The sequence below is a fragment of the Sinocyclocheilus anshuiensis genome, unplaced genomic scaffold, assembly GCF_001515605.1.
Source record: "Sinocyclocheilus anshuiensis isolate Anshui unplaced genomic scaffold, SAMN03320099.WGS_v1.1 scaffold107, whole genome shotgun sequence".
Classification (NCBI taxonomy): Eukaryota; Metazoa; Chordata; class Actinopteri; order Cypriniformes; family Cyprinidae; genus Sinocyclocheilus; species Sinocyclocheilus anshuiensis.
This window is the reverse complement of record NW_015549584.1, coordinates 2,243,250-2,257,492: the sequence shown is the minus strand read 5'-3', so window position 1 is coordinate 2,257,492 and position 14,243 is coordinate 2,243,250. Positions and strand designations below refer to the sequence as shown.

Below are 14,243 nucleotides of genomic sequence, written 5' to 3'. Positions count from 1 at the left end.
ATAAGGTCATATATTACTTCTCAAGCTATGTAACGTCTCATAAGGAGACAATGTGATGTTATTATGTTAATTTTATTACAGACATTTACTTTAACTTGACTTTTATGGAGGTCACTCAAATGATAAATTATATATATATATATATATATATATATATGTTTTTCAGATGGTCAAGAGTCAAGAACATTTGAATCGCTTAAGAACTACATATCTCAACTCAAGAAACATGTACAGTGGTTCTCTCTTTATATATATATATAGGTTCTTCAGATCAGTATTGGTCAAGAACATTTGAATCGCTTAAGAACTACATATCTCAACTCAAGAAACATGTACAGTGAAAAATAGTTCTCTCTTCAAAAGACAGTTTTCACTCTGACAAAAACAGAGCAAGCAGGAGAGAGGTGTTTGCTTCTCATTTGAGCTCCTGATGCTTCGAGGTGTGGGGCTGAGGCTCCAAGCAGGGCAGGAGAGATAGGGTGAGAATGTTGTAAATGAGAGGCTGCAGGTGAGATCATCCTCTCAGTGGATCATGGTGGATGCAGGAGGAGGATGCAGAGTTTAGATTGAAGGGAAAATAAAAGATGGCCTGAATCTGCTGGAGAGGCGCACGCTCAGGTTTGAAGCAGCTGAGGGACGTGTAAAGAGAGAGTGGAGACAGCGAAGGCTCATAAAGGTGGAGAGCAAGTACAGGAATGAGCAGCGGAGAAGTGTTTTGACAGAGCTCCAAGATGAGATGCACAGAAAGAGACACAGAGGAACTTTTCTGTTTAGCTGTAGCAGACCACACAGTAATTCAATCAGATTGCATTCACTGATCTTTGAATTTGACATATATATAGTACAGATTTGTTTCAAGTGATGGTTCACTCAAAAATAATAATTCTGTCATCATTTACTCAACCTCATGTCATTCCAAATTTTTCATATTATGTAAAACAGGATTTTCCCTCCTCCTTCCCCAGCCAATGCTGCTAAAAAATCTTCTTCTTAGTGAGAATTTTTGTTATATTTTCCAGTTCCAATATCTAAAGATCAAGATAAAGATACATTTACTTGAGAAGCAACATATAAAATGTGAAGACTTGTTTTCAGAGAATTTATCTTTATTATGAGTGTATTTTCTTACTACACTGGCAGATTTTTTCACTTGCCTAAAACAAGTAAAAAATGAGTTACAATTCTGCTGATGCAGTAAGACTAAATAAAACTAAATTCAAGATACAGTCAGTCTTAATATTTTATGAAATGTTGCTTCTCAAGTAAATTTAGTACTTTTTGGAAAATAATCTTCTGAAATGTGTCATTTAGAAATCTTCATGATATTGAGGTCACAATCAGGAGCTACTCAGTATTCTGGTAAACCAGTTATAACAGTTATTTTATTTAATTATTTACATTAATGTTTGGGAGTAGAAAATTGTCATGTAAAGCTGAATTACAACTGTAAGATAGTTGACCATCACTGTAAGTGGACTAATAATATAATGCAACAAAAACAAATACAATATAGCACATTTAACAGATTAAGTAAGACACGATAGTAGTTTAGCAGAAACTTTGTTTTAGAAAATAATTTTTGTGTTGTGTTTGTGTATGAAATAATTTTGGGTAACATTTTAGAACTATTCAGTATATACTAGTTGCTTATTAGCATATAGGCTGTTTATTAGTACTTATAAAGCTCATATTAATGCCTTATTCTGCTTTTTACATCCTTTAATCCTAGCTAATACCTAAACATAACTACTACAACCGCTACCTTGCTTACTATCAATAAGCCACTAATTAGCAGTCTGTTTAGGGAAAGCTGTGAATGTGTTCCCTAATGTAAAGTGTTACCTAAATTGGCATATGAAAGAAATGTTATAAGAAACATACATAAGATGTATAAGTTACGAAATTCTGTTTTGAAAAGGGTTCGTGTTCTGCCACTGCTGCAAGTTGTTCACCTGTCAGGCCTTTTGGAGGGTCTGCAGTGTGTCAGACTGATGACATTGATGATCAGGCTGATATGAGCCTAATGAGGTCTTGTCAGAAAATTGCCTGACTTATGTTTAAGTCCTGTCACTGTGTCTGCTGAATCTGAACAGTTTCAGCACTGTCAATCAGAAGTTCATTCTCAGCTGCTATCTGGCCTATGGCTTTACACACGCACATACAAACCCACTACAGGGTAAAACCGGTAGACGTGACAGATGTGTCCCACAATGCTATTGGAGACAGCTGTTTATCCTTGCTTCTGCCCCTAAGCTTTACAGACTCTCACATTAATTCCCTCCCAAACCCAGCAAGCCACACTCAAGCACGCCTACATAGTCCACAAAGCCCAGATCACTATGGGCGACTTTGTGTGGCTGTCACTCTTTCCGGACCTTAACCTGCCATCCAGTCTCTCGGAGTCATTTATTGGATCCTATAGAATCCTGGAACATAAAGATACTGTGTGCAGTCTGCATCTGAGTTTCAGCACTGAGAAGATTGTGAGAGATATAGAGCTCAAGAGAGTGATGCAGAGGGAGTGAACGACTCACCTGTGTCAAGGATTCAACAGAATACAGCTGTGGCTTGTACTTACAAAGTATGTCAGTGCCAGGAAATCTGAGGAGGAAATAGAGAGAGAGAGAGAGTGGGCGTAAACGAGAACTGAACTGACTCACCCTGCATGACTCTCTGTTCTCTCTTAAGAAAGTCTTTAAGTGCTGAAAGCTGTCGCTTCTCCGGAGACAAATCACTTCAGGACAGTTCAGAGATTGAAGCTCTGTTTCACAGTAGGAGGAAAGAGAGGTGCTCTCACTAACCAGGTTTCCATCCACATATTTTTATGCAAATTTTGAGATATTGCATCAAAAAATGCTGTGTGGAGAAACCGAGAGATGTCTGAAATTCACAAAATATGCATAAAAAACAAATAGTTCTGCTCATACATTTACATACCTCTTGCAGGTTATTCAAGATGTTAATAATTTTAACAAAATAAGAGATTGCATGCTATTTTTTTAGTGCTGGCCTGAATAAGCTGTGTCACATAACAGATGTTTACATATAATCCACACTTTTAAAACAAAAGGTTCTTTGTTGGCATAAGTGGTTCAATGAAGAACCTTTAACATCCATGGAAACATTCATTTTCTGCATATTTGAACCCTTTCCAACAGTGACTGTATGATTGTGACATCCATCTTTCACGATGAGGACAATTGAGGAACTCATACACAACTGTTACAAAAGGTGAAAAACTTACTGATGCTCAAGAAGGGAAACCTTTTGAACAGGATTTTGATTAAAGATCATATTTTTTCATTTAGTACTGCCCTTCAGAAACCACATAAGATATTTAGGTTTCCCAGAAAAACAAACAAGTGCAATTTACACTGTTAATCCAATGGATAAACTTTACACCCCCAGGCTCTTAATGCATCATGTTGCCTTCTTGAGCATCAGTGAATTTTTTTAATTCCCTGCATGACACATCACATACAACTATATTTTATATAGACAATTTTATTTTATTTAGTTAACGGTTATTGTGCCATTTTAGTGTCATGTGTGTTACCCTGATGGTGTTTGTGTGTGTGACCTTGCACACCATCTATAAATGAGTCTTGGACATGGTTTATGGACAGGCACCTTATGAAGAATTCTGACTCATCATGTGGCTTTCTATTGTGCCACTTGTATTATTATTGGAGAAACCCAAGTATGTTTCTCACAGTTGCGTTTGTGTACCGCTGCATTCTTGAATAGATCCTCTGTGGGAGGAAAAGGTCAGTAAGTGAAAGAGCTTGCAGTCACCCAAGGTTTCCGGTGACAGCTCTGGACAATATTCTCTGCTCTGTTTGCCTTGAAACGTCTGTCCAACTACCCACTGTACAGATCTATTCAAGGCTGTCAACTGATGTCTTTTCGACATGTTTGTGATAAATGAAATCCTTTTTGTGTTGCAAGCCTCCTCCAGCTCAGAGCAGTATCATGGAAAAAGAACAGGTCTGAGGATATCACGTAATAAGGACATTTGTGCTGTTTTTTTTGCAGTATTCCTGGCTCTGCAGTGTGTGCTTTCGACATGGAGCAGCTGGCCGGAGTGTTTGATGGAAGATTTAAAGAGCAGAAATCGCCCGAGTCGATATGGACACCTGTTCCAGATGAGGTTGTGCCCAAACCGAGGTACTGAGTGAAATGACATTTACAACTCTAGAGAGTGTTTTATGTCCTCAAATGCCAACCTGCAGTGAAAAAGTTTATAATAATGTGCTTTGTTTGTGAATTTCTCAGGCCGGGTGGTTGTGCCGTACAAGGCTCCAAGTTCAATTCCTCCAATTCTTTCCCTGATGACATGTTAACTTTTGTCAAGACCCATCCGCTGATGGATGAAGCCGTCCCATCACTTGGTCAGAGACCATGGATTGTTAGAACCATGGTCAGGTGAGGACAACTTTCTCTCAGATGTCCTAGACCAGATTCTCTACTGTTACAGGGGTCATGAACTGCATTTTCTTATTCTTTAGTACTGTTCTCTGCGGCCCCCTTATAATGTTATCAAGATTTTTTTTGATCAAAAGGAAAGCAAAGCAAAGCAAAGACTTTGTTCTTGGCACTGCACAGCATCCTGTTGTCTTCAGAGCCATCTTTATAGTTTGATTTCTGCGTTTGCCTCTCTTGTTATTTACACTACATAAGTGAATCGGTGGGTGGGGCTAAACAGGCAGCGTTGTAGAAGCACGCGTTGATCTTCTTCTGCAGAGGCAGTGTCTAGTTGCACTTTTACATCATAGAGTGGCACATTCCACAAGCTGACGTTTTTGCAGATTGGCTTCAATATAAGCTGTTTTTAGACTAGCTAGAAAGTTTTGAGCTCTAAAACTTACAGGATGTTTTTATAGTACAATGTGAAAAAATCAAGGGAACTTTTATTTCTCAGTTCATGCCCCCGGTTTCTGGTTTGTCATTGGTCTAAAGTGGACTAGTGCTTCTAGATGAGCTATCAGGTCAACCTTCTAGACTACCAAGAAATGACTTCAACCAAGCTTCAGCATTCAGATTCTTCACAAACTTGAAGCAAAGGAACACATAATGTGCATTAAATTTAGCTGCTAACTTCTCCCCATCATTCTTTTCTTCATTAAGATCCATGCTAAACATTTGACCGACCAGCTGTGACATCTGCTAGCATTAGTATCTGTCCAATCTCAGTCTTCAGACTATGGGGTTCCAGCAGCTGGGGTTTCTCAGCATCCCACAGGGCACAACAAGATTATAGTGACAAGTTGTTTGTCATTTCAAACACTCTGGGAGATCGTCCTATTTTAGAGAGCTGAATCATTCTAGTAGAGCAGTTTTGGCTGTTTCCTCAAGATATGCCAGTTTGTCAATGCAAATTGCTTTTCGGATTTGTGCATTTTGTTATTTTGGCATGAGGTTTTGGTTTACAATTTAATACCTTTTTTCCTCTCAGCCTCATTTGAGAATTAATTAAGTTGTCTTCTGTCGCTTTCAGATACCAGCTCAACAAAATGGTGGTAGACACAAATGCTGGTCCTTATGGCAACCAGACAGTCCTCTTTCTGGGTTCCAGCCGAGGGACCATCCTTAAATTCCTCGTCACCCCCAACAGGGATAACACAGTGACCAGCAACAACGTGTTCCTCGAGGAACTGGAAGGCTACAACCCAGACAGGTAGAGGTTAATGCTGAAACACGCGCTTTGGTGATTGTTTTATGCAGAGAATCACAAGTCATGGCATGTAAACAGATGGAGCATTAGCTGGTCATTATCTCTTGTGGAAAGCGGCAGGAGTTTGCAAGCAACACTCATTTTCCATGGATAAAGTGTTAATTGCGTCTTCATCCAGACAGACTAAATGCTGTTTAGTCTGTTTCTCCTTGCATACTGTACACACTCTCTAGCTCAAAAAATGATGAAACGTTTTACACACTAAGCCAAAAACATGGTAAATCAGGTTAATTTCCAAACACCAAATTAGCTAAACAAAACAAACACCCTTAATAAAACATGAATCAACATGAATCATGAATTTCCGTGTAATTTATCAGAACAGGAGTGTGTATGTGAGAGCGTGACGGCTTTGACAGTGCTAGCTGTGTCTAGCGCAGCAGGAAGCCAGCTAATCAGGGGAGTGTAGATGGAGTAATCAGATCAGGCTCCGATCATGCTGGCCTTGCATAACCTCTGCCATCTCTCATCACGCGGTGGTGAAGTGGTAAATTGTTTGACACGCGCAGGGTCAGGGAGTCCGCGACCGACAGAAACGGTTCAAAAATGCCTGTGTCATCATCCATATCGATCAAGACACTGTAGCGAAGACAATGACATAATTAGAATGGAAGCTAGTGTTAATTGATGTCAATCTCTTTTTATGCACTCTTTCCTTTTTATCTTGCCGTTTTTTAAGAATCTGTGTCTTTTTTTGTTCCTAATAGTTTTTTTTCTCGCTTGTTTTCTGTGATCTATTTATAGCAGTGGTTCATTTTCATCTCTTACGTCTTCTGTTTTGCTCTCCTACTCATATGTGTCAAGAGAGGCTGCTTTTTTCTTCTTAAATCAGTTTAAACTTGCCAGTTGCACCTCTTTATCTCACCCTCTGTCTGTTCTCTTCCTCTCTCTCTATCTTTCGTCACTGTTTTTGGCTGCCTAAAAATGGAGCAGTACGACTGCAATGATTCATTCATTAATTTTTGTTCGTCTCTAAAACAACTCAATTTTCAACTAGGGCTTTTAATTAAATGTGTTAATTAAATGTGTTAATTTAGTGAGATTAATTCTCACTAAATAAAAAAAGGTGAATTAACAAAAAATAAAATAAACTATAATAATCTATATTATAGATTATAAAACTAAAATTGTAATTGTAATCTATATATATATATATATATATATGTATATACACATACTATATACACATTACACATTTTCATATTTATATATATATATAATTACATTAATGACATGTTATGTAATTATTTGTATTCATTTTTAATTGGTTGTGTTATATTTTCAACATAGTTTTTCTAGTCTCTAAATCAATTTGCTTCTCAAGTTAATCTGTTTTTACAGCTTTTTAATTTTTTTCTCTGTAAAATGCGATTAAAATACTGATTAGGAAAATGACTTTTTGAAGCAAAAGTCGTTTCTGATGGCCTTTGGTAAGTGTGGCTCATTACTCAGATCCGATGCATAAAGTACTAATGATTTCTCCGCTGCTATCGAGGCCATTATCGTAAGCATTTCTTTATCCATATTTATGTGTGCGTATATATACAAACAAATGTGTTTTCTAGCCAGCATGGCAGGTGCAAGAGAGATACTCTAAGTGGTAAGTGCCAATTTGAAGTGTAAAGCACAGAGGAGTGGGTGGTTGCCAGAGTCCTAGATATCAATCAGATTAGTTACTGGGGCCAAGCACAAAGTGACAAACACATTAATGTGATATCACATTAATATGACACGTGTTTTCTTTCTGAAGCCCTTTACGCCTCATCCTGTTTTTCATTCAGAGGGTGAAAGTTAGTGTCAGTTCATTAGAAACATACTATATAACAAGCCGTTATTTTAATGGATGGATGGACATGGTTTGAAATTTCAAGATTTAAGATGGCAAATGAACTTTTATAACTAAGCTCCAATGTTTAATGTGTTAAAAGAATAGTGCGAAAGAAATGCAATAGCTAGCTTGAGGTTTTGCTTGTGTAGGATTTGCTTCATTAGTTCTTGTTAACATTATATTGTGTTAAGATAAACATTATCAGACTGTGTTAGGCTTGACTGTTTAGACCTTAGCAATGTAAGTTCGGTGTCACGTCATTCTGCATCAAACTGTGTTTGAGTGTGTTCTCGGTGTAAATTGTGTTTGACTTTCTCACTGCACTCTTTTAATTTGTTGCAAATTGATTTGGACTGTGTGTGTTCCAGGTGTGGGACGGACTCTCCTCAGGCCAGGCAGCTGCTTTCTCTCACGCTGGACCGCATCAGTCACAGCCTCCTACTGGCTTTCCCTTCTTGCGTGATCAAAGTGCCTGTAGTACGCTGTCAACTCTATTCCCGCTGCATGAAGTGAGTGGCACATACACACGTTTAGTTAGCACACTAAATGAGGACATATCATATAGTCTGTTATTTTTACTGTATATAAATCAAATTAGAAATTTAATATTATTATTTTGTATTTGTAGAATAATATATTGTTTTATATTATATTATAAATATTATATATTAATTTTTTTTAATTCATTTTGATATTTATTTGAAATATTTTCAGTATGTAATTTGTTAATTTTAATATTAAAGTTATATAAAAAATAGTCTGTGTATTTTTTATGTTAATTTATATTGTATTACAAATATTATATATTATTTAGAAATGTATTTTATTTATTTTACATTTTTAAATATTATATAAAATCGCTGAATCTGGTCAATTTCGTATTACTTGTTTGCTGGGTTTGAACAGTCACAATGTCTGTGAATTATTGCAAAGCACCACGAGACAGATACCATGCAGAATACAAAGCGCCGGGATGGTCAAAGAAGACTAGCGAGCATTTTGACAGGAGGTTGAAAATCACTTCAGAGTGTGACAGCTTCAAAATAACTTCCAAAGTCTTGAATAAGACGTGCAATTGTGAGGAACCTCCAGTTTCTGGCACTTGCAAGGCCAGTATTTAGGATCTGTTTGGAGATCGAACGTGTAATTTCGAACACAATAACAATCCACGCATGCAGCGAAGGCGTTCTTTAATCCCATTGAAAACCTTTGGGAAATTCTAAATCTGAATCGAAGCTGATGAATAAATCTCAGCTTTGGGATACATTTAAGGAAGCCTGGCAAGAAATGATGCACGACACATGCGCATAGCTTTTTGAGTAATGCCCAAGAGAATGGCTTTTATAATCAAAAACAAGGGAGGACCAGAGAAATGTGAATAACAGATTATATTGAGGTCAGTGTATGCTTTATTTCCTGTAAGATATGCGTTATTTTTATAGACGTGTTTTTTGCATTGTATAAAACCCATATTCTATGATAAGCCACAGTATAGTTTATACCTCCCATTGACTCATTGGTAATGTTTTAAATAAAGCTATTTAAAATAATCCAGAACTTAAACCTATGCCTAAAATATGACTTTAATATCAACAGTGACATCATTTAGTGTCTTTGTGAACCGTCTGTCCTTTTTAGTACAATCCCAACAATTGTTTATACTGTAGCTCTCAGCTCTAGGATAGTTTTGTGGTCCTGTGATCACTGGTCACCAGCCCGTGCTCTGTGTCTGTGCCCTTGGGCCATCGGTGCAGCCCAGTGAGGCGCACTAACACATGTCACACGTCTAATGTGTGCACTGAACCAGCTGGATCATACTTGGATGAAATCCAGTGGAATTAAACTATATACTGTCTGGTGCCGTAGGGGTACCATTCATGCTGGTTTCTGTTCTTTCACAGGAACTGCATCGCCTCACGGGATCCCTACTGCGGCTGGACCAGAGGAAGCACCTGCTCTTTCCTCCGTGCGGGTACAAGGTGAGTTTTGGCAATGAACCTACCGACATAACCTACCTATTTTTTACCTACACAAGATTTCCATCTTCAGATAAAGCACGTCCAAAAAAATCTTAGTTTTTGTGTTCTGCCTCTGTTTAAGTACACTTGTGAAAATCTATCCCTCCTCAGAGAGATGGTTTTATTGAGTTCTGTGTGCAAATACAGGTTGTCTGCCGGTATTCTGAGATCAAAACGTGGAGACCGTTTTACCTCAGTGCCGTTATGCAATTACAGCTCTCTGGCTGGATCTGATTTGATTTACCAAGGACGGTCAACCTGTGGATCGATTCTGTCTCGCATAATACTGAAAAATTCTCACCAATTGAATTTCACAGCAGAAAAAACAATAAGTAGTTCTAATTACTGCCGCTTGCTAATATACACAAACAGCGGATATGCAAAACAAGTTCAGAGACTTTCTGTCGGCTGTTTATCAGTCTGTATGTGCTTCTCAATGCTGTGATACGGCTAATGTTCATCCTCAGGAGAGCGGCGGGAAGGAATCTGCGTGCTCATTTAAATTCTCGGGGTGGTTCACCACTGTAGTATAAAAAACTCAGCCATCTTCTCTCAGAGGAGTTCTGGAGATTATAGCTCTGCGCCTGCAGTTTGTAGAAACATTATATTTTATAGACATTTCACAGAAAGCGTTTAACCACACGGGTGTAAGCGTATCTTCTGAAAAAAAGACCCTGGCAGTAAAAGACCCCTGGCTGCCTTGTTGTCCTGGGCTTTAACTAATTGCCGACGGTAGTGGAAAGAGGCTGGTCCCCCGGTGCACGCTTCTGCTGTGCGTAGCCTTCGGCCTTTCCTCTGTTTGACTTATGCGGTTGGAAGAAAGCCATTCGTGAGCCGACTGCAGTCATTTTTCTTCATTAATGTGGCTTTAAGGTAACACAGAGCATCTCTAATAGAGCACTGTGATGCCTCTGTTTGCAAGACTTGATCATGAGCGCAGATTGAGTTTCTGCACACATCCTGTACAAGCTTTTAATGTGCAATATCACTTATTATTGAAACCAAGAGCACAAAACCAAGACATTTTAGAAGTACCCTTCAAGATAACATTAAAAATTGTGTTTTTCTTTAAAAAAAAAGAGAGAGAGAGAGAAAATACAGAGGCATTACTGTAATTGAGATGGTGCAGTTTTATGGCCTGTTTATGTGGTTTGCTGATTAATGTTTCTACTACTGTTCTTTCTCCCATTTCACCACAGGCTTCCCTTTGAGCAAGACGTCGAGCACGGAAACACTTCTCACTTGGGTGACTGTGACGGTAAGAGAACATTTTTATTATGACAATAAAACTCTTCACGCTGTGACCTCCCATTCTCTCGTCCCGTCAGACCTGCAGCCGCCGTCGTTTTCCGCCCCATTTTGAGCTACTGTTCTGCGGCAAGAGCCTCAGCTCGGGTGCGTGGCGATCACAGCTCGCGCTTTCTATTTATAGTTCCCCTTTCATCTCCGATTATGTTCATCTTGGAACAGCGTCGAGTTCTGGGTGAGCCTCTCTTGGTGGGGTTCATCGCAGCAAATCAATCGTTCAGTCTGAAATATTCACTTGCTGTAGAACACCTTTGATCTCACCGCTGATTCTGCACAGAAATTGGTGCACGTTAATCCTGGGTCCACCACAGGAGACCTCGCTCATCTGCTGTGAGCCACAAACACTCGGATGTATAAATATTGCATAATGATCATGTCTGCCTGGCTGGATTTTAATCTGCTCATCAGGAGCTTTTGAAGTTTTCCAGCCCCTGTTTCAGTTGCGGTGCAGAAGCCAGAAAGTAATGGGGTGGTGGGGCCAACTGCTGTATTTGCTAATGTGTTTCCTAATGGAGAAGATCAGTAAGTCGGGAAAAAACATAGTAACTTTGTCACAGCAGCATGAATAATGTGATGTAAGAGAATCTGCAATATTCTTGCTAAATTTATCTTCTTAAAATGAGCGTATGTTAGTCTGGTTCCAAAATCTAGTAAGCTGTCTACTTGGACAAAATTTTAAAGAATGCTCCCGATGCAAAGATAGCTTCTTTTGGCCAAATACTAAAGCAGCATTGCTTATATCCTTTGCATTGAACACAATCCCAGAATGCCAAATGAGATCAGTTTCAATGAGAGAGAATGTTAAATTCATTAACTTTAATGCATTGGGTATCATGAACTAAGGTAATAAACAATCATTTTTACAGCATTTATAAGTCTATATTAATGTTTAGTTAATTATAATTACTTGTATCTGTAATTATATATTTTTCATTTAATTTATACTATATACTAATCTTCATCATTAATGTTCATTATACGTAATACATTAATGTTCATTTATACAACTGGAAAAGTTAAAAATGTATGTTTATGTAAAAAGTATAATTTAATAAATCATGTAAAAGTATTTTTCATTGTTCATGATTTTTGTTTTATTATTCATGATATTGCATATACCTATACTTCTGTTTCATTCAGTATTGTATGTATCGTAATTTGTTCTTTCAAAATTGACTATTTTACCAATGTATAATATTTGTGTTATTAGCTCACCAATCTGCTAACCTCAAAACTTATTAAAATCAATTGTGAGTCGAGTCTGCTGTGAGGAATTGCTGCTTGCTCATTTTTGAGGTAAATAATAAAAAATAAAATAAATCCTTGAAGTAAGATAAATTTACTTGAGAAGCAACACTGCATTAGATATTAAGGCATGTTTTCAGTACTGGTGTTTTTTGTCTCACTGTGCTGGCAGATATTTTTTTCCACTTATTTTAAGTATAAACAAGTTAAAATCAAGTGAATAATTTTCCAGTGCTGCAAGACAAACACACTCATACTCAAAATAATATTTGAAAATAATCTAAGAAAACAAGTCTTAATATCTTATGCAGTGTTGCTTCTTGAGTAAATTTATCTTATTTCATTTAGATTTAGACCAGCACTAACCAGCACAAACCAGTCTTGATCAGCATGTAAATTCATGCTGGTTTGAAAAGGGGGGTGTCTCTCTAGTGACTCTTAGACTGGGGACTTGCATGGACAGCGTCTCATTCTTCATCCTTAATAAGTCTTGTGTAAATAAGTGTTTGCCTGCAAGGCTTTGATCAGCAGACCGCATGTCACATCCATCACGCTCCTCGAGTGCCGTTCTCCTGGGCCTGCAGTGCAGAGAGACACAGGCCAGGGGTTGAGAAGTGGGCAGTTTAAAGGATGTAGCACTGCATCCATCATGGTTTGTAGCTGGTGACTGGCTTTCATCTCCTGCTGGGAAGTGGTCACAGACTCTGATTCGAGGGGCTGCCTCAGTGATGGAGATCCCCTGGATGAAACTGAACTTCATATGACCCCAGATGTCCACATGCATGTCCGAGAGGGCGTATAGATGGCTGATGTTAACAGCTTCTACTTAACGACAGAAAAGTGGTCAGTGGAAGTGGGGGCAGAGGAGAAGAATTGATTTTCATCTCGTCTCTGACTCGGTCTTGTCAGACAAGCTGGAGCCCGTGACTGAGGGCAGGTGTCTGGGGTGGGGTAGGGTGCACAGACGGGGCCGTGAGTGATGTAGAGTGCAAGCTCTGATGTCTCCTGTGTCACAGAACCGTCACTGCTGCAATTCCCAAAGGCCTTGTGCTGCTATAACTCTCTGACATGCTCCCGTTGCCTTCTGTATGGCAGAAGCAATTTCTCATTCCCTCGCACTTTCTACCTCTCTCAGTTTAAAAATAGTGCAATATTCTCACTCCATTTCTCAAAAACCAGTACTTTGTAAAACTGCAGTACAGACTGGCTAGTTGACAGATAACATGGACATCAACTTTTGTTGTCAGCTTAGAGATTGTTTGCGCTTTAGGTAGTTTTTATTGTTATAAATCACTTTTTTGCTAATTGCAGTTCACTTTGAGGGGTCATATCCATTATTTAGTAATGTTGGGGTTTTGGCAAAACAGATGTAATTTAGTTCTGAATGGATCATTTTTGAAGCATATTTCCACCAGTTTTTTTTTTTGGTACTGTTTAGTATTCTTAGTAAAACAAAATAGTGATCATAATCATGCTGAGGCTGTGTAGTTTTAAAAGTGTTTAATATATGCCGATTCGTGCATATGATCCGCTCCGTGCGATCTCATCTCTGGACTGGAGCCAAAGTCCGGATCAGACTGTGCGCGCTGCCGCGGTTCACGTGACACAACGTGAAACCAGACCTCATTTGCCCCAATCGAAAGCATACACTGTCTGAATCATTCCCTCTCGCCTGCATTGTGCACTACGTGCCATTCACTGTACAGGAAATACTACACTGTGAACAAGCGACCGATCTCAGCCGCAGCTTCAGCTCTATTTATAGTGCAGGGGGTGGGCGCTTCGGCTTCTAGAGAGCGTTTGATTGGTCAGAAGATTTGATGAGAAGATGAAGTACGATGTGACGTCAAAAAAATCATTGACATTGAGCCGTTTTGGCGGAAGTGACGAACTGCAAGCTTTGAATGCTTATATCTTATAAATGCGAATTTTGTCACTGTTTTGGAGCACACTGCCTTATAGATAACCTTAAGACTAACATATGGATACTAACACCCAAAAAAACTTTTAATTTTGATTTCATGGGGACTTTAAACTGTAGTAATATTTCACAGTATTACTGTTTTTACTGTATTTTTGATCAAATAAATGCAGCCATGGTGAGTATATG

At 38.5% G+C, this 14,243-nt stretch overlaps 1 protein-coding gene across 2 annotated transcripts in view; it reads left to right on the top strand.

The window, feature by feature from the left end:
• LOC107657917 (semaphorin-6B-like) overlaps positions 1-14,243 on the top strand; it is a 145,444-nt gene that overhangs the window by 116,544 nt on the left and 14,657 nt on the right. For both annotated transcript variants that reach the window (XM_016446230.1, XM_016446231.1), the window contains 6 exons: positions 4,036-4,167; positions 4,276-4,425; positions 5,498-5,677; positions 7,931-8,071; positions 9,464-9,541; positions 10,780-10,838. In XM_016446230.1, the coding sequence (XP_016301716.1) occupies positions 4,036-4,167; positions 4,276-4,425; positions 5,498-5,677; positions 7,931-8,071; positions 9,464-9,541; positions 10,780-10,838 (740 nt within the window). The remainder of the gene's footprint in view (positions 1-4,035; positions 4,168-4,275; positions 4,426-5,497; positions 5,678-7,930; positions 8,072-9,463; positions 9,542-10,779; positions 10,839-14,243) is intronic.